This window comes from Pogona vitticeps, chromosome 2 (genome assembly GCF_051106095.1).
Source record: "Pogona vitticeps strain Pit_001003342236 chromosome 2, PviZW2.1, whole genome shotgun sequence".
Taxonomy (NCBI): Eukaryota; Metazoa; Chordata; class Lepidosauria; order Squamata; family Agamidae; genus Pogona; species Pogona vitticeps.
Genome location: NC_135784.1, coordinates 3,877,185 through 3,895,926, shown reverse-complemented (window position 1 = coordinate 3,895,926; position 18,742 = coordinate 3,877,185). Strand labels below are relative to the sequence as shown.

The 18,742-nt window shown below is 47.4% G+C and overlaps 1 protein-coding gene across 1 annotated transcript; it reads left to right on the top strand.

The window, feature by feature from the left end:
- LOC144587269 (uncharacterized) lies at positions 1 to 12,359 on the top strand. The gene is made up of 3 exons (XM_078387325.1): positions 1 to 4,150; positions 5,645 to 5,804; positions 7,767 to 12,359. Exons 1-3 carry the CDS (start codon positions 4,142 to 4,144, stop codon positions 8,540 to 8,542), a joined length of 945 nt encoding a protein of 314 aa, XP_078243451.1. The 5' UTR covers positions 1 to 4,141; the 3' UTR covers positions 8,543 to 12,359.
- The last annotated feature ends 6,383 nt before the right edge of the window (positions 12,360 to 18,742 follow it).

The following is an 18,742-nucleotide window of genomic DNA, read 5'->3' as shown; positions in this document are numbered from 1 at the left end:
CATCTCGGGTTGTTGGCAGGGCCATGGCAGGCTTTATTGGGGTCAGAGGATCCACGCCCACGTGCCATGCGACTCTTGGTTGGCAGGAGACCGCTACGCAGTTGCACCCCACGAAGGTGGAGGCGGGGAAGACCCGTTCCGGGAACCGTAGCCAGTGGTGACTTGTCGGGTCAGCCGGCTGGCCGAAGAGGTCTTTCCCGTTGATTGACCGTTGGAGCTCACTGCACCAGCCATTCCTGGCATCAGTCTTTGATTGGATCAGTTCATCGCAAATCCGGAGAGGCCGGTTTATTGTCCGCTGGAGCACTGCAAAGGACCGTTGTTGAGTACTGGCAGCAATGATGGGATTTTGGTTGGATAATACTGGTGCCGAAGCAAGGAATCCCAATACCTCTGTCTCGGATAGAGGCATGGAGAAAGCCCAAAGGTGTGCCCTTGGGCAGGCCAAGCCAACGTCGGACGTGCGTTCAGACCAGAACGTCCATCTTTTTGAGGGTGTTTCTGTGGGCATTCCCCAAGACCAGTTCATGTGTGAGCTTGGGAAAAGCGAATTTTTTGAGGAGGTCCAGGTGTTGGTAGGGCTTGAGGGGAGCTGCCGAGATCTCCTGGAGCATCTTCTCCAGCTTCAAGGTGTGTCAGTCAGTACCCCACGAAGGTGGAGGCGGTGGAAGACCCGTTCTGGGAACCGTAACCAGTGATGACTTGCCCGGTTGGCCGGCTGGCTGAAGAGGTCTCTTCCGTCGACCGATCGTCAGAGCTCGCTGCACCAAGCATTCCTGTCATCGGTCTTAGATTGAATCAGGTCCTCGCCAAGCCGGAGAGGCCGGTTGACTATCTGCTGGAGCACTTCAAAGGACCGTTGTTTGGTGGTAGTGGAGATGAAGGGATTCTTGTTGGTTAGTAGTTTAGAAGACCGGTTCTTTTGGAGTACAGGGATACTCATGCTGAAGCAAGGGATCCCAGTAACTCCATCGCGGATTGAGGCGTGAAGGTAGCCCAAAGGTGTGTCCTTGGGTAGGCGGAGCCAACGTCGGACATAGGTCCGGATCAGAACGTCCATCTTCTTCAGGGTGTTTCGGTGGGCGTTCCCCAGGACCAGCTCGTGCGTTAGTTTGGGAACGGCGAATTTCTTGAGAAGGCCCAGACGTTGGTAGGGTTTGAGAGGAGCTGCTGAGATTTCCTGGAGCATCTTCTCCAGCTTCAAGGTGTGTTTGGGCACCACTCGACCTTTCCAATTGAATTCAAGGCCGAGGTACCAGACTGTGTCAGAAGGACCCAGAGTCTAGATCTCGTGAGAGCCAGAGTGGTAGGTAGATGGAAGCAGGACCATAGTCTTGTGCTTCCCGTCCTTGGCGATCATGAGGCCAATCGACCTCTTGGCATTGAGCGACATACCAGCCAAGCGGAGGGATGTGACCAAGCCATCGAGCTTCTCCTGTAGCTTCCCGGGTCTTCCTGCAAAGAGAACCAGGTCATCTGCGTAGGCCAGTGTGGGGATGTTGCACCCATCTAAATTGAAGCCTAGATCAGGGATAGCATTCTAGAGGATGTCCTCGATTGTCATGATGAAGAGTAGGGGAGAGAGTGGATCACCCTGTCGCACACCACGACCACATGTTGTCGACCTTGATTCCAGTTGGGCTACAGGATGGGCATATAGCGAGTCCAGGTACCGAGTTAGAGGCGGAGGGATACCAGAGAACTTCGCAATCCGGAGCAGGGTTTGGGTGGAAACAGAGTCGAAGGCTTTGGAGATGCCAAGGAATAGCATTGATGTGAGAACCCGATCATCGTGGATCTTCCTGAGGAGGGTGTGGAACAAGGAGGATGCTTCCAGGCAGCCATCTCGTTGTAGGAAGGCGTTTTGTAGTGTAGAGACGTCCAGAGTGGAGGCGATGCGGCGGGCCAGAACTTTATGGAAAGCTCAAAGGATGGTGGATGAGATGAATATGGGACTGAAGTCCGCCGGGCCTAATGGGTCTTCTTTCTTGGGGAGAAACACCACTCGCGATTTGGAGAGTTGCAAGGGGGCTGATTCCACGGCCAATAGCAGATTGAAATAGGCCGCCAGTGAGGTTTGGTCCCAGGAGAGAAGAGTGGCAGGGGTCAGTCAGTCCAGACCGGCAGCTGAGTTCCCCATATAGCGGATTGCTTTGGTGACCTCGTCTGCTGAGATGGTGGATATTATGGACCAGCTTGGCGATGATGGTGGAGTGGCCCTGCGGTGGTCAGGGGCTGAAGGTTCTTCAAAGATCTATAACCAGTAGTCGTCCAGTCCAGCGACTGTCTCCGTGGAGCCACAGTACGCAGAGCGCCAGCGACCGGAGAGGACAGACGATGCAGCGTCCTTCTTGCGGAGGTGGTACAGTCTTTGCACCGCAGCATAGTTCACCCGACGGATTTTTTTATTGGAACATGGCTGGGTTAGGTTGGGACATCTGCATTTCGATGGCTGCCAGGTGTGAGGGAAGTAGAGCTTGTCGTGTTCCTCAATTATGGAGGCACCTTGGGCCGGGGATAGAGCGCCGGATTGGAGGTACAGTGCCAGGGATCAGAGGTCTTCAGCCCCTAATTTGGGCTCGCAGAGATGTTCAATGGTGTAGTTGAGCAGGTCGAGTCTCCAGAATGGTGTGGGGTTGGTTACTTTGGGGTGCGTGGCTGGGCTAGATGGGGGGAGGAGGAGAAGTTGAGTGATCAGGATCTGAAACCAAGGTATGAGCTGAGGGAAGGCTTGGGGAAGAGTGGAGGTAGGAAGAGGGAGGGGCAAGGACATGGGGTGGGGAGGGAGTGAGGAAGGATGAGAAGGAACCAGGAGGAGAGGGGAACGGGGGCGACACCAAGGGGGAGGTAGGTTGGACCGGGGGTGAGGGAGGTTGACCAAGCGCCACAGGTGAGGGAGACGAGGGCAACAAGGGAACAGAGGGGGGCATCCATTTGAGTTGCTGGAGACGTTTCTTCAGCGACTCAGCCGATCGATCAGGGAAGAGGGGGACCAAGAGCTCACGGTGATGTTTCTTGAGCATGCCAGCTTGGCAGAGGTTTGTGGCGTGACGGAGGAGGCAAGTGTCATCAGTCGTCCAGGCCAGGCATTTTGTAGTGAGGCTGGTGACTCTCAGCGTTGACTGCATCTGGATGTCCTTGATGGCAGTGCATGGCCAGACTGCATTTCGACAGGAAGGATCGACCGCAGTGGTAGGTGAAGACCGATGTCTCTGCTGTTGTCCTGGGCATCGGAGGAGCCAGGAGACCAATTCTGTTTTGGGGACGTAACCAGCAGAAAAACCCCTGGTTGGAAGATTAGCCCTCCCAGGGGGTGGCCTGGATCTTAGCTTAGGTGGGGACCTATGGGAAGCAAGCCCCCCGTCCAGTACCCCACCCTCTCCAGCGGGTGCCACGATGAGGCGTCCAGGCCATGTAACCGAGTCCCATTAAGAGAGTCATAGTTACTCCCGCCAATTCAGAGCACTGGGCAGAGCTCTTGACATTCAGAGCACTGGGCAGAAATCACATCACATGAGACATGCAAGTCGCGGCTTGAGTGTGGAGATTGAGGTGACCCAGGCACTCTCAGATATAAGACCCAGCCGGGCTAAAAGGGATAAGGTCTTGCTAGGCATGAACCATCAATCATGGGTGGCAAGAAAAAGGGACCCCTTTGAGCTATGTAATTAAAACTTGGAAGGGTCCCGTGGGCAGGAGATCAGGGCTTAAAAAGAGATGGGTTATCATATTGTGCACTTAGGTTTGGCCCTCTCAGCTTCCTATGTATCCATCATGGCCAGAAACAGGAAGCTTCTCCCCGATGACCTCAAAGTTCTTGCGAAATGGGCGGAGGAGAAATTGCAAAAATGCGAAAGTGACAACATTCGTTACGCCTCGTGTTTTGTCAACATTGCAACCAATCCCAGATTTAATGACGGGGTCTTGGAATTGGTACCAACCAAGGCTCCCCGGAACCCATATGGCTCCGAAAATTATGTAGCTCCCCCTCCTTCTCGAGAACTCCCATTGCTGCCACCTCCAGCGGAGGAACCTGACACCGGCTGAGACGAGTGATTTCAAGCTTTGTTGGCAGCAATCCAGGAAATAAAGATTTCAAACGGATCAACAGGTCAGTCAAAAGACAACGAATTGCTGGAAGATGACACTGGTGAGTATATTCCCCCTCCTGTATGTGCCATAGCCCCTCCCTTACCCGATGATGAGGCGGGAGGAGCGCAAGCGGGAGGACTAGTGGAGGCTCTCCACCCGAGCAACAGCAAGCGCTAACTCCGGCTGTTCAGCCGCCTCACCCTGCCCCGATGCTGCACAGGGTAGGACACTTTGTAGTTCCACAGGCGCCCATAGGGCAACCTATCCCCCATGTCCAGGTGTTTGTCAACCAACAGCACCCCCAGCAGATCCCACGTTTGACTCCTGTTCAGAGCTGGACACCAGAGCATTCAGTAGCAGTCTAATCCCCTGCAGATTCTAGCGAAACGGGAGAAGACCAGGAAAGTGATCTCCCCTCTTCCTGGGGTCCCCGACATGCTTCCTGACACCCAGATCCTGACCGCTCGCCCGTAGTAACACGCGCCCGGGCTGGGCAAGCTGACAGCAGCTCACAACAAGCAGCTGGCATTTCCCCCCCTATGAGAACAGTTGGTAGTACAGCAGGTTGGGACGATACAGCGGGCTTGTGTCTATGTGCCGTTCTCCACAGCGGACATCTTTTAACTGGAAAAATAATTATCCTAAATATTCTGAAGATCCGGAAAAGGTTAGCAAATTGTTTCATGGCATCATGCTCTCCCACAATCCCACATGGGGAGATATGGTCCATTTGTTCAATGTGCTGTTAACAGAAGCAGAGTGAAAATTGATATGGGATGCAGCATGTAAATATGCCACCGATAAATGGAAAGATAATATTTTTTTAAAAAATTATTTATTTATTTTAAGATTTGACAAGAAAACAAAAAGAGAGAAAAGAAAAAAAAGAAATTAACCCCTAAAACTGACCCCACCCCCCTTTGGAGTCCGGGACTCCAGCTTCGCTAACCTATCTGCTCCCCCAATTTCATTTCCAGTATGTGCTAAGTGAGTATCCATACATCATAAACTTTGCCCTACACTCCTGTCTTCTTCTGGGCCCAAGAATATATTAGTTCCCAGCTTTGTTTTACATAGTCTCTTGGTTGTTCCCGTAGTGCTTCTGATAAGTTGTCCAGTTCTGCTATGTTCCATAGCTTCTTTAGTAGCTCTTCTTTCGTTGGAAACGCTTCAGTTTTCCATTTTTGGGCCCAGAGTAGTCTAGCTGCTGTGAGTATATATATAAGACAATGCTTCAATTTATTATCATTAATGCCTGATATGACATTCAATAATGCCATTTCAGGTTTTATATCTAGTTTCTGCTGGGTAATTTCTTTTGCTATATCCCATACCTGTGTCCAATAATTTTTGACCTTTTCGCATGTCCACCACATATGATAATAGGTTCCTGCATTCTTTTTACACTTCCAACATATGTTGCTGCTGCCCTCTGATATTTTTGCTAATCTTACAGGTGTGTAATGCCATCTATAAAACATTTTAAGGATATTTTCTCTAAGATTTGCTGGTTTCAGCATCTTATAGCTTTGAAGCCTATCTGCCCCCTCAGGACATTGTTTCTGAAAATCGCCCAGTTTGGGATCAGGGCGAGGGAGGAGAAGAAATGCAGAACTTGCAACAGTTTTGGGAAGCTATTCTTCAAGGATTGCGGAAAGGCTTCCCGAAGCAGATAGCTAATCATAAAGTATATGAGAGATTCCAAAAGAAGGGTGAGAATCCCGCTGAATACTTGGAGAGGCTGGTAAAAGCCTTCAGACAATATACTTACTTGGATCACGAGGGGGAAAATGCCTCCACAGTTTTGAATTCAGTATACATTAAGAATTCATATGAGGACATTAGACACAAACAGAACATGGTAGATAGCCACCTCTCCGTCCTCATTCAACAACTAGTGGAAGTAGCCTTCAAGGCTACTTTCATAATAGATCAAATGAAGAGGAATTGGAGGTGCAAAAGCTCATGCTAGCGGACACACAGGGAGGATGGTACAGATGGGGGGCACTCGAATTATAAGTCTTCCTCCCAGGGATATTAAAATTGGGGACAGGGACGAGGCTATGGAAATCAGCCCCGGTATGTGCCTCCAAACCAGGGGCATCACACAGGGCGCCTCACCTCAGGGGGTGATGGGTGTCGGATCTGCGGAGATCTGGGACATTGGGCCCGGTCCTGTCCCCCCCCCCCCGGCAGTCCTTCCCTCCGCCCATGGCTCCAGATGCAGTTTACACTCTGGAAGCCACGGCTGAACATCAATGATGAGGTCCCAGGGTATTTCACCCCCCCACCCTTGAGGGTGTGTAATCTAGATATCCCCTTCCTGATAGACACGTGAGCCAGTCGCTCCGTTCTCACTATGACACCACTGGGGGTTCACCCCCACCCTGGCGGGCTGGTCCGGAATGTCATAGATGCCTCCGGGTGAGTAACCAAAGTACCTTTTCTCCCTCCAATGCAGGTAGGCTTTGGAGGGTCTACTCTTGATCATGAATTTCTGTTCATTGAAAAATGCCCCGCCAGCCTCTTAGGCAGGGACCTACTTATGAAGCTGGGGGCTAAACTTCAATTCTGAGGGATGTCACCTAGTGCTAGGGAACTCAGCAGCCACTGCCCTTTTGCTCACTTTGAAATCTCCTAGAATTTTTCCAGAATCCCCTAACCCCCTCCTGGAGCAGACAATTGCTCAAGTCGTTCCCTGGGTATGGGCTGATGGCACCCCCGGGAGGGCAAAATGGGCTATCCCAGTACAAGTCCAATTGAAACCTGACCGTAAACCGGTAAGAATAAGATTACCCCCTCAAATTGGAGACTTGTCTGGGTGTTCAGAAAGTCCTTATGACATTACTGGGCGCTGGACTCATAGTACCATGTCATTCTAAATTCAACACTCCAATCATGGGGGACCTGAAGAAAGAAGGGAAATATCGCCTGGTACAGGATCTCCGAGCGGTTAATGAGGTGACTCGGGATATTACCCCAGTGGCCCCGAATCCGTACATGCTAGTTACACTCATTCCAGGTTCACACACATTCCTTACTTGTCTAGATCTGAAAGATGCCTTCTTTACTATCCCGCTTCACCACAATTCCTACCATATTTTTGCCTTCACATGGGACGACCCCCTAGGCACCCCCAGCCTTCCTTCCGGCCAGTATACGTGGTGCGTCTTGGCACAAGGTTTCAAAAATTCACCAAGTTTATTTGGGGAAGCTTTGAATAAAATCTTGAGGCTGTGGGTTCCAAAGGTACTTTGCCGAGTCGTTCAATATGTGGACGATGTCCTGTTGTCTGCCCCCACTCAGTCAGAATGCCTACAGGCTACGATCGATCTTCTCAACTTTCTGGGATATGAAGGGTTTAAAGTGTCTCAAGACAAGGCGCAGATAGCACAGACCAAAGTTACTTACTTGGGATTTTTAATCTCTCAGGGCCAGATAAAGCTGACAAAAGATAGAGTGGGAACCATATGTGCAGTACCTCTCCCAGAAACTAAGCATGCCTGGCGCACTTTCCTTGGCATGGCGGGGTTTTGTAAAATTTGGATTCCTAATTTCTCCATTTTGGCATGACCCCTTTTTGACGCGCTGAAGGGAGTCGTGGGAAAGGTAGAGAACACCTGTTATGAGGCGAGTGTTTGCAGAGATCAAACAAAGGCTCTTATCTGCTCCAGCCCTAGGGTTGCCGGATCCAGAGAAGCCATTCAAACTGTTTTTACATGAACGGCAAGGTATGGCACTGGGTGTCCTAACCCAACAGGTAGGCAGCTGGCGGAGGCCGGTCGCCTACTTGTCTAAGTTACTGGATAATGTGACCAGAGGTTGGCCGTCGTGTCTCCAAGCAGTAGCGGCAGCTGTCCTCCTCGCAAAGGAGGCTCAGAAATTCTCTCTAGGTGCCCTAGTTACTATACATGTCCCGCATGTGGTGACAACTGTGCTGGAGTACAAAGGAGGCCTTTGGCTCTCGAACGCGCACATAAGTAGATATCAAGCGCAGGTCCTGGACAGCCCGGACCTCCGGCTTGTTACAAGCTCCTGCCTCAACCCTGCCACCCTACTCCCTTCCCCGCAGATGGATGGGGAACCTATCCTACATGACTGTTTACAAACCATTGAAACTGAATACTCAAGCCGCAAAGACCTTTCCGATTCCCCTCGGCCAAACCCCCATCTCGAGTTTTTCGTGGACGGGGGTAGCCTGGTAAGGGACGAAGTACGTAAGGCCGGCTGTGCCGTAGTCACGGATTCCTCAGCAGTGGAGGCTCTGCCTCTCCCGCTGGGTATGTTGGCACAGAAAGCGGAACTGATTGCCCTTACAAGGGCATTGGAATTGGCACGACATAAGAAAGGTAACATTTACACTGACTCCCGCTATGCCTTTGGGGTGCTCCATGCATTTGGGGGTCTATGGAGAAACGGGCTACAAGACAGCCAAAGGGGAGGACTTTAAACACTTGGCTGAGGTGTAGTCTTTGCTTACAGCAGTTCAACTGCCTCACAAGGTAGCGGTGATGCACATCAAGGGACATGGGAAGGAGGAGGATTCGTGTATCCGCGAAGGAAACAGGCTTGCGGATGAGACCGCATGGCGGGTGGCTGAGGAGTCCCAGGTAATTCATCCCGGCACCAGCTCTCCCATTACCTGCTCTACCGCAGTATTCTAGTACGGAAAGGGACGAAGTGTTAGGTAAGAATGGCAGGATGGAGGGAAATGGTTGGATGTATACGGAAGATGAGAAGATCGTTCTACCTCGGCAGCTTACCTGCCTATTTTTGGGGGGAGCTTCATAAGCATACTCATGCGAGCCGCCAGATAATGCTCAATAGTGTCAGACTGTGGGCTTATGGCCATGGACTATCTTCCTTGGCACAGGATATAGCTGAAGAATGTGAAATCTGTTGCAGGAACAACCCCCACACGGGCCTCCGGAGAGGCCCGCTAGGAACACAGCCTAAGGGATTGTGGCCAGGCTCACAATGGCAGGTAGACTTTACAGAACTTTGAGCCCATAGGGGCTACAAGTACTGCCTTGTTTTTGTTGACTCGCTCACAGGGTGGCCTGAAGCCTTCCCAACACGCATAGAACAAGCCAAGGAGGTCATTAGGTTTTTGCTACATGACATTATCCCCAGACATGGGATTCCCTGGGAAGGAATATCCTCAGACAACGGCCCCCACTTTATCGCTGAAATAGTTCATCAAGTCTCCTCGTACCTAGAAATTGATTGGAAACTGCATGCGGCATATCGTCCACAGAGTTCCGGTCAAGTGGAGCGCCTTAATCAGACTTTAAAATCCCACCTCCAAAAATTAATGTAGGGAACGGGCCTGGGTTGGGTTGATTTCCTTCCCCAGGCCCTGCTCTGCATTCAAATTCTGCCCCAAGGAAAGCTTGCCATCAGCCCATACGAAGCTATGTACGGCCGTCCATTCATTGTGGCAGCCCTCTCCTCTGAGGAATCCCCATTGCCTAGGAAAGGGGGGGGCGGATTTGCTTAATTTTTTTTTGGGCATGTCCCGACTCTTACAGGAAACTCACAGCCAATTGCTGGAGAAAGACCTTGTGACGTTGGATCAACCTCTCCCACCCCTTTTCGCCCGGAGATTGGGTCTATAGGAAATCGTTGTCGGATTCCCCTCTTGCCCCAAAGTGGAAAGGGCTGCTGCAAGTGATTCTCACTACTCCCTCATGTGTGAAGGTTGAGGGCCACGCCGCTTGGATCCACTAAACTCGCATCAAATGGGCTTCACAACCCCAGGACTTTCTTCCGCCTCCTCCTCCTCCTCCTCCTCAACCACAGCGGCCTCTCCGTGACCGGTGGGCTATCAAGGGTGTTGACGGTCTTTGTTTCTTGTTCCAGCAACCACCCCGTATCCCACCAGAAGAATAGAATCTAGTGGACTGTCCTGTTTATCATGGGATTCTCTGTTGCATGCTTTCTGCTTTTTGGACATTTTCTAAGGGGGGGTTACTTTTGAGGATAATACTATGGTGCGCCTGCACCAGGAGGTTGTTCAACGCGCCTCCCTACCTGACTCTTGGATTTGTACTTTCTTCCTGTTTCACGGCCGTCTGGGGCTTCCCTCCTGGCCCGTCCCTTTGGATCTTTCCAACTGGTGTAAAGGTAAAGGTTCCCCTTGACAATTTTTGTCCACTTGTGTTTGACTCTAGGGGGCGATGCTCATCCCCGTTTCCAAGCCATAGAGCCAACGTTTTGTCTGAAGACAATATTCCGTGGTCACATGGCCAGTGCGACTTAGAGAAGGAACTCTGTTACCTTCCCACCGAGGTGGTCCCTATTTATCTACTTGTATTTGCATGCTTTTGAACCACTAGGTTTGCGTCAGCTGGGACAAGTGACGGGCACTCACTCCGTCACATGGATTCAATCTTGCAACTGCTTGGTCTTCTGACCCTGCAGCACAAGCTTCTGCGGTTTAGCCCGCAGCGCCACCATGTGAGGTAGGCCCTCCTGACATTCCTCCATTTCCCTTGAAATGACCCCAACAATCCGCTCCTATCTGCTTTAATAAAAAATATAGGCTCTACCCCTCCCCTTGCGTAATTGCAATTTGACTTTCCTCTGGGACGGAATCAGTTGGATGCTGGATGGGGATCTCAACCCTTTCCTTAATCATAGTAAGGATAGCATACGCTTCATTTGATGCACCCTTTTCCTCCAATACCCCCAGAGCCTCCCTGGCCATAAACCTCCCATTACTACCTTACACATTTTACACAATGCTTGGCCCCTCCGCCTTGAGTCTGGCTTCTGGTGGTTTTGTGAACTAAAAGCATTCAAGTTTTACACCCCCCCACCTGGGAAGGGGTTTGCACTATCGGGTGACTTTGGCCAGGGGGTATGCATCCTCGCGATGTCTCGGCCATTCATTATTCGTCCCGCACCACCCATAGGGCTATCAGGTCCTTATCCCTTTCTGCCCCTTGGAAGTGGTCCATCGGGACACTTCTTGGTCGTGCTTTCCTTCCATCTCTCGGCATTGCAGAAAATTATAAAGATATTTACATGCTTGCTGACTTTGTTTATGACACCTCTGTCGCATTAGAGACCCTAGAAAACATCAGGTCTGATATCCAATCCAGAAATTATTTCTGTCAAAAACATGGTCCTCCAGCACCATTTAGCACTCAATATGATATTGTTGCAGCAAGGGGGTCTATGTGCCTACATCAATGAGACTTGTATGTTTCACGATGAACAGAAAGGCTTGATCGCATTCTCAGTCACTTCCTCATTATGCCCTTCCTGCACTTGCTCTTGCTTCCAGTCTCTGTCATCTCCAGTAGACGGTGGTTTAAATTCTGCCATCTTATTGTTGTCAGAATGTAAAAAGGGGGGAGTGATAGATATGCAGGATAGAGATCTGATGTAACACATATATATAAGTATGTCATGCAATACAATAACTTGAATATATTGGACTAACTTCTAAGCGTAACTTCTAAACCTCTAAGCCATTACCAAATATATATCTATATTTCTTAAAGGTCAATGCACTGCAAATTATTTTCGCTGTCTCTCAAATGTATCTCTAGACTTATGTATCTATAGTCTTGCATTTTTGCTGTTTTTTAATGTATTGGGCCTCTCTTTGATACTCCTGACCCTTTGTCACTACAAAATAAGTTCCCACACAGAATTCTTCCATATCAAAGCACACGAGATGCAAGGACCTTCTAGTCCTAGGCGGGAGGAAATGTCAAACCACAATGAGATAGCAATTTTTTTCGTTGACTTAAACAAGGTAATCCTTTTCTCTCTTTAAAGAACACAGTTGTTTAAATATCAAATGAGCACAGACGGCCACATCGGAATTCCAGGGAGGAGACCAGCCATTTATGCTTCAACCCCTCTAGGAGAATTACAGGTTCTGAGGGCCATACATCGAGGCCCAGGAACTGCAACATAAACATATCAAAGAGATAAGAAACATCTAGGGAACATCCACTTCAGATATGCAGAAACTTTTAGGGTACAACGTGACCTATGGGTCAAGGAACACGGGGGCATGGCATGGATGTGCAGATAGAGCCAATAAGCTATGCCTGCAGAATATCTTGACCCAATGGGAAAGGAGATCCAAGTTTGAGGTCCGAATAATCAATAAGAATGTATCATTTTATGGCTCTTTGTGTGGAATCCTTATATCTATCTATGCACCCTCTATTCGAAACCTTCTTTGGCTTTCAAGGTAGAAGGTCCAGCCGTACTTCTTTAAAATAAAATATTGGCTTGGTATCAGCTGTCTTGCATCTTAGTCTGTGTCCTTGCCGGAGTCCCGAATCAAAATCCAGGGCTAACAGGAGGGTCTGAGGGAATTAGGGGAGGGGAGAAAGAGGTGGGTGGGGGCCACAGAGGTGTGATTCCCCCCAGGGCAAAACAGAATATTTGCCTATAGAAAGAGGGATGCTGCTTTTGAGCGCATGGTACTGCAAGAGTTAAAAGGGGGGCATCTGGAGACTGGCTTCCTACATCCAAGGAGACCCCTTCGCCTGCAATGCATGGTCTCTGGAATGGAAGGGGGCTCTCCAAGGAAGGACCAACTTCTTTTGGGTGTGGTGGCAGGAGGTGGCAAAACGTTCACCCACCTCCCCGTCGTCCCTCCCAAATCGACTCCTTGCTTGCAGGAGTAGGTGCTTCGCCAAATGTTATGTTGTGGGTCCTCGCCTGTGGAACAACCTCCCTCCAGAGATTCACGTGGCCCCGTCGCTGGGTATTTTTAAGAACCAATTAAAAACTTGGATGTTTAAGCAGGCCTTCCCTCCAGTTAATACTTAGCTTTCCCTTCTTCATTTACCCTCTGTTACTCTTTCCCATCTTGAAGAATCTGTTTATTGATTTAATTTTTTTTCTTCATTTTGTTATATATATATGATTTTTATCTGTTTGGAAGCCACCTAGAGTGGTTGCAAGACCAGATAGGTGAGATATAAATAAAATAAAATAAATATTGTAAAGTTCTTCTTCTCTCACAGGAGAATATCTTACCCACCAGTATTAATTGGAGCCAGAACTGGGTGTTCTTTTTCTTTTTTCCATATTTTGTCTCTGATGCTGAAATTTTGCACTCAATGGATTCCATTCAAGAGAATGAGTTAATTTATCTCATTAAATGTTATAGAAAGTAATAGAAAATTTAGTGTTAAAAACACGTGATGTGGTAAATCACACCAGTAGATTGAGTACATTGTGTGATAGTTACTTTGTGGACAATTCTGACTGGATTGCTGCCAGCTGGATGTTTTGTGTTTATTATTAAAATTCTCTTTCTTGTATCTTTTGCACCTTCTAATTAGGGAGATGGCAGATCCAGGGAGCCAGGGCTCACAGAAGCTCTGCAGCTGGCTGACATAAAACTCTATGGAAGGACTGTTTCTTTGGCTCCTAAAATCAACGAGGCTGGCTCCTGAATTATTCTGTGTGCCTCCCAAAGTCTACAAATATTTGTAAAGCCCTTTATGAAGCAATATATCAAAAAAGTAAATCATAGTAACCCTTATATAATGCTTTCTATGGACTAATAGCAACGATGCGTTGTTGCGTATGTTTGTTGCTCTTGCAGAATCTAGTTAGAAATATGGCACCACCAACTTTCAAAAAATAAAAGTCTGGATCTCTTTAAAGGAAAGGAAAGTGTAAGAAGGAACAATGTATTTGCAAAGGCTTTCACGGCCGGGATCTAATGGTTGTTGTGGGTTTTTCGGGCTTCTTGACCGTGTTCTGAAGGTGGTTTTTTCTAACGTTTCACCAGTCTCTGTGGCCGGCATCTTCAGAGGACAACAAACTGTGCTCATGGCTGTCCTCTGAAGATGCCGGCCACAGAGACTGGCGAAAAACCACCTTCAGAACACGGCCAAGAAGCCCAAAAAACCCACAACAACCATAAGAAGGAACAGTTGGCACAGTATGTATGCTTTTTGTAATACATTATTGTAATTCATTGTTCAAGCCCCTTCATGGATTGCTGCCTTGTCGTGGCGAAGGGGCTTGAGTAACTCAGAGAAGCTATGGGCTATGCCGTGCAGGGACACCCAAGACGGACAGGACATAGTGGAGAGTTCCGACTAAACGCAATCCACCTGGAGTAGGAAATGGCAATGCCACTCCAGTATCTTTGCCAAGAACACCCCATGATCAGAAACAAAGGCTAAAAGATATGACGCTGGAAGATGGGCCCCTGAGGTTGAAAGGCATCCAACATGCTACTGAGGAAGAGCGGAGGACAAGTACAAGTTGCTCCAGAGCTAATGAAGTGGTTATGCCAAAGCCGAAAGGACGCTCAGCTGTGGACGTGCCTGGAAGTGAAAGGAAAGTCCAATGCTGCAAAAAAAAAAATACTGCATAGGAACCTGGAATGTAAGATCTATGAACCTTGGGAAGCTGGATGTGGTCAAACAGGAGATGGCAAGAATAAACATCGACATCCTGGCCATCAAGTGAACTAAAATGGACAGCAATGGGGGAATTCAGCTCAGATGATTATCATATCTACTATTGTGGGCAAGGATCTCGTAGAAGAAATGGAGTAGCCTTCATAGTCAACAAAAGAGTGGAAAAAGCTGTAATGTGATACAATCTCAAAAATGATAGAATGATGTCAATACGAATCCAAGGCAGACCTTTTAACATCACTATAATCCAAGTTTATGCACCAACCATCAGTGCTGAGGAGACTAAAATTGGACAATTTTATGAAGATTTACAACACTTTCTAGAACTGCCACGAAAGAAAGATGTTCTTCTCATTCTAGGGGACTGGAATGCTAAAGTAGGGAGTCGAGAGATAAAAGGAACAACAGGGAAGTTTGGCCTTGGAGTTCAAAATGAAGCAGGGCAAAGGCTAATAGAGTTTTGTCAAGAGAACAAGCTGCGGACGTGCCTGGAAGTGAAAGGAAAGTCCAATGCTGCAAAGAAGAACACTGCATAGGAACCTGGAACATAAGATCTGTGAACCTTGGTAAGCTGGATGTGATCAAACAGGAGATGGCAAGAATAAACAGACATCCTGGGTGGCAGTGAACTAAAATGGACAAGTATGGGTGAATTCAATTCAGATGATTTGTACTTACAGAATTAATCCGTATTGGAACGGTGGCTGCAGGTAGAAAAGTCTGTAGGTCATGTCTCCATTGACCTACAATGCATTGAAAACCAATTACTCTGTAACCGGCTGTTTTTGTTCCGCTTTTATTCCATTTTGGGTTTTTTTCCGTTCTGTAGGTCGATTCTCTGGCTGGAAGTCGAATCTAAATTTTGCGGCCAGATAAGTCTGTAGCTTGAAAAGTCTGGAAGTCGAGCCATTTGTAAGTCGAGGGTCCACATAACGAATGCGATTTTAGGTCCCCTGCTTCACTTAACAGTGTTTCTTTTTTCAATTAAAGTGTCTTAGAAGGGTCAAAAACGGTTCTAAATGCTTGGATTCGTTTGAGGACCCCCTAAGTCATGTGCAAACCTGATTTGGGTTTGATCTGACTTTTCGTTAATTTATGGTGAATTTTTTTTTCGGCCCATAGGAACCAATGGACCTGTCAAAATCTGACAGCTCCATGCTTTCCTATGGGGGAGAAAACAATTCGCCATAAATTAACGAAAGTTCAGATCAAAGCCAAATCAGGTTTACACATGACTTAGGGGGTCCTCTAACGAATCCAACCATTTAGAACAGTTGCTGAGTCTTCATTAATTTTTTGTGAATTTTTTCTTCCCCCATAGGAAATAATGGAGCTGTCAGATTTTGACAGCTGTCAAAAGTTGGGGGGGGGGAAATTCACCCTAAATTAACGAAAAGTCAGATCTAAGCCAAATTACATTTGCACCCGTTTTAGAAGGTGCAGAAGCTATTCCAAGCATTTAAAACCATTTTTGCCCCTTGTATGACACATTTAAAATTGCAAAAATTGACTTCACAAAGCCATTGAAATGTATTGAGTCAGCTACAATACATTCCAATGGAGGAAACATTGTTTCGCTTAGCGATGTTTCCTATGGGTTTTTTTGCTTAACGATGGCAATCCATTCCATTTGGAACGGATTAACCGGTTTCCAATGCATTCCTATGGGAAATGGTGTTTCGCATAGCGATGATTTCACATAGCGATGTTTTTTTTTTTTGAACGAATTAACATCGCTATGCGAGGCACCACTGTAGAGGAAAATAACAGAAAAGGAAAAACCAGAGATCTGTTCAGGAAAATTGGAGATATTAGAGAAACATTTTGTGCAAAGATGAACATGATAAAGGACAAAAATGGGAGGGATCTAACAGAAGCAGAAGACATGAAGAAGAGGTGGCAAGAATACACAGAGGAATTATACCAGAAAGATTTGGATATCCCAGACAACCCAGACAATGTAGACCTTGAGCCAGACATCCTGGAGAGTGAAGTCAAGTGGGCCTTAGAAAGCCTGGCTAACAACAAGGCCAGTGGAGGTGATGACATTCCAGTTGAACTATTGAAAATCTTAAAAGATGATGCTGTTAAGGTGCTACGTTCATTATGACAGCAAGTTTGGGAAAACTCAACAGTGGCCAGAGGATTGGAAAAGATCAGTCCACATCCCAATCCCAAAGAAAGGCAGTGCCAAAGAATGCTCCAACTACCGTGCAGTTGCACTCATTTCACACGCCAGCAAGGTTATGCTCAAAATCCTCCATGGTAGGCTTCAGCAGTATGTGGACCGAGAACTCCCAGAAGTACAAGCTGAATTCCGAAGGGGCAGAGGAACTAGAGACCAAATTGCTAACATGCGCTGGATTATGGAGAAAGCCAGAGAGTTCCAGAAAAATATTTACTTCTGCTTCATTGACTATGTAAAATCCTTTGTGTGGACCACAGCAAACTATGGCAATTCCTTAAAGAAATGGGAGTGCCTGACCACTTTATCTGTCTCCTGAGAAACCTATATGTGGGACAGGAAGCAACAGTTAGAACTGGATATGGAACAACTGATTGGTTCAAAATTGGGAAAGGAGTACAAGGCTGTATATTGTCCCCCGGCTTATTTAATTTATATGCACAATGCATCATGCGGAAGGCTGGACTGGAGGATTCCCAATCTGGAGTTAAGATTGCCGGAATATTAACAACCTCTGATATGCAGATGATAGCTCTCTGATGGCAGAAAGTGAGGAGGAATTAAAGAACCTTGTAATGAGGGTGAAAGAGGAGAGTGCAAAAAAGGTCTGAAGCTCAACATAAAAAAAACTAAGATCACGGCCACTGGTCCTATCAACTCCTGGGAAATAGAAGGGGAAGACATAGAGGTCGTTACAAATTTTACTTTCTTGGGCTCCATGATCACTACAGATGGAGACAGCAGCCACGAAATTAAAAGACCCCTGCTTCTTGGTAGGAAAGCGATGACAAACCTTGACAGCATCTTAAAAAGCAGAGACATCACTTTGCCAACAAAAGTACAAATAGTCAAAGCTATGGTTTTTCCTGTTGTCATGTATGGAAGTGAGAGCTGGACCATAAAGAAAGCAGATTGCCGAAAAATTGATGCCTTTGTATTGTGGTGCTGGAGGAGGCTCTTGAGAGTCCCCTGGACTGCAAGGAGAACAAACCTATCCGTTCTAAAGGAAATCAACCCTGAGTGCTCACTGGAAGAACAGATCTTGAAGCTGAGGCTCTAGTACTTATGTCATGCGAAGAGAAGACTCCCTGGAAAAGACCTTGATGTTGGGAAAGTGACGGCAAGAGAAGGGGACGACAGAGGATGAGATGGCTGGACAGTCTGCGAAGCAACCAACATGAATTTGACACAACTCCGGGAGGCAGTGGAAGGTAGGAGGGCCTGGCGTGCTCTGGTCCATGGGGTCACGAAGATTCGGACACGATTACATGACTAGACGATGAATTCATTGTAGCTCTGATGGTGTTGTTTCTTAGAGTTGCAACTGCTGAGAGTACTGTGTGAAATGTCTTGAAATTGTTCCAAAAACCGCAATGATTATGGGGACCACGGAATTGTTTTTCTTCCATAGGGGAGATGTTTCAATTGCCAGGTCTCTGTACTTTGTTAGTTTTTTTTTTTTTCAGTTTTACATATATTTTTAACTTCGTCATGCCCTGGAATTGCAATGTCAAAGATCTGGAGATTTCTTTGTTCTAATGCTACATAGAATCTCTCCTGCTGGCTACTACTCTAGAAAGGCGTAAGAAGTCACAGTAAAAGAAGGGAGCTACAGGGCAGGCTACCCAGTTTGGGGCAAATTTAAAAGTAAACTTTTGCCATCAACATCCCATGATGGAGATTGCGACATAGCTGCGGGAAGTTTTGATCTTATTTTGGGGAAGAGTGGAGGATGAGATGATGGTGCACAACACTGACTCAGATGAAGATAATATGCCCAAGATGTGTGAAGATTTGATACTATGTGAATGTGAGGCAAGAGAAGGTGAGTAGATCAAGGAGAACACAAGAGGTGCCTCCTTTTCCCTACATCATAAACAGCGTTTTCTGACACTGGATTCTGTGTTTGGAAACATGTATTCTATCATCGTACAAAGTGTAAAAGACTGCGTACCCATGGGGTCACAAAGAGTCGGACACAACTAAACGACAAAACAACAACATATATATATGTTACAACGGTCGTATGTAAGTGAGCCCCGTCTGTTGT

Coding starts and splice junctions, on each gene's coding strand:
- LOC144587269 (XM_078387325.1), top strand. Junction 5,805..7,766: donor TGAGAGATTCCAAAAGAAGG/GTGAGAATCCCG, acceptor TATCTGCTCCAG/CCCTAGGGTTGCCGGATCCA.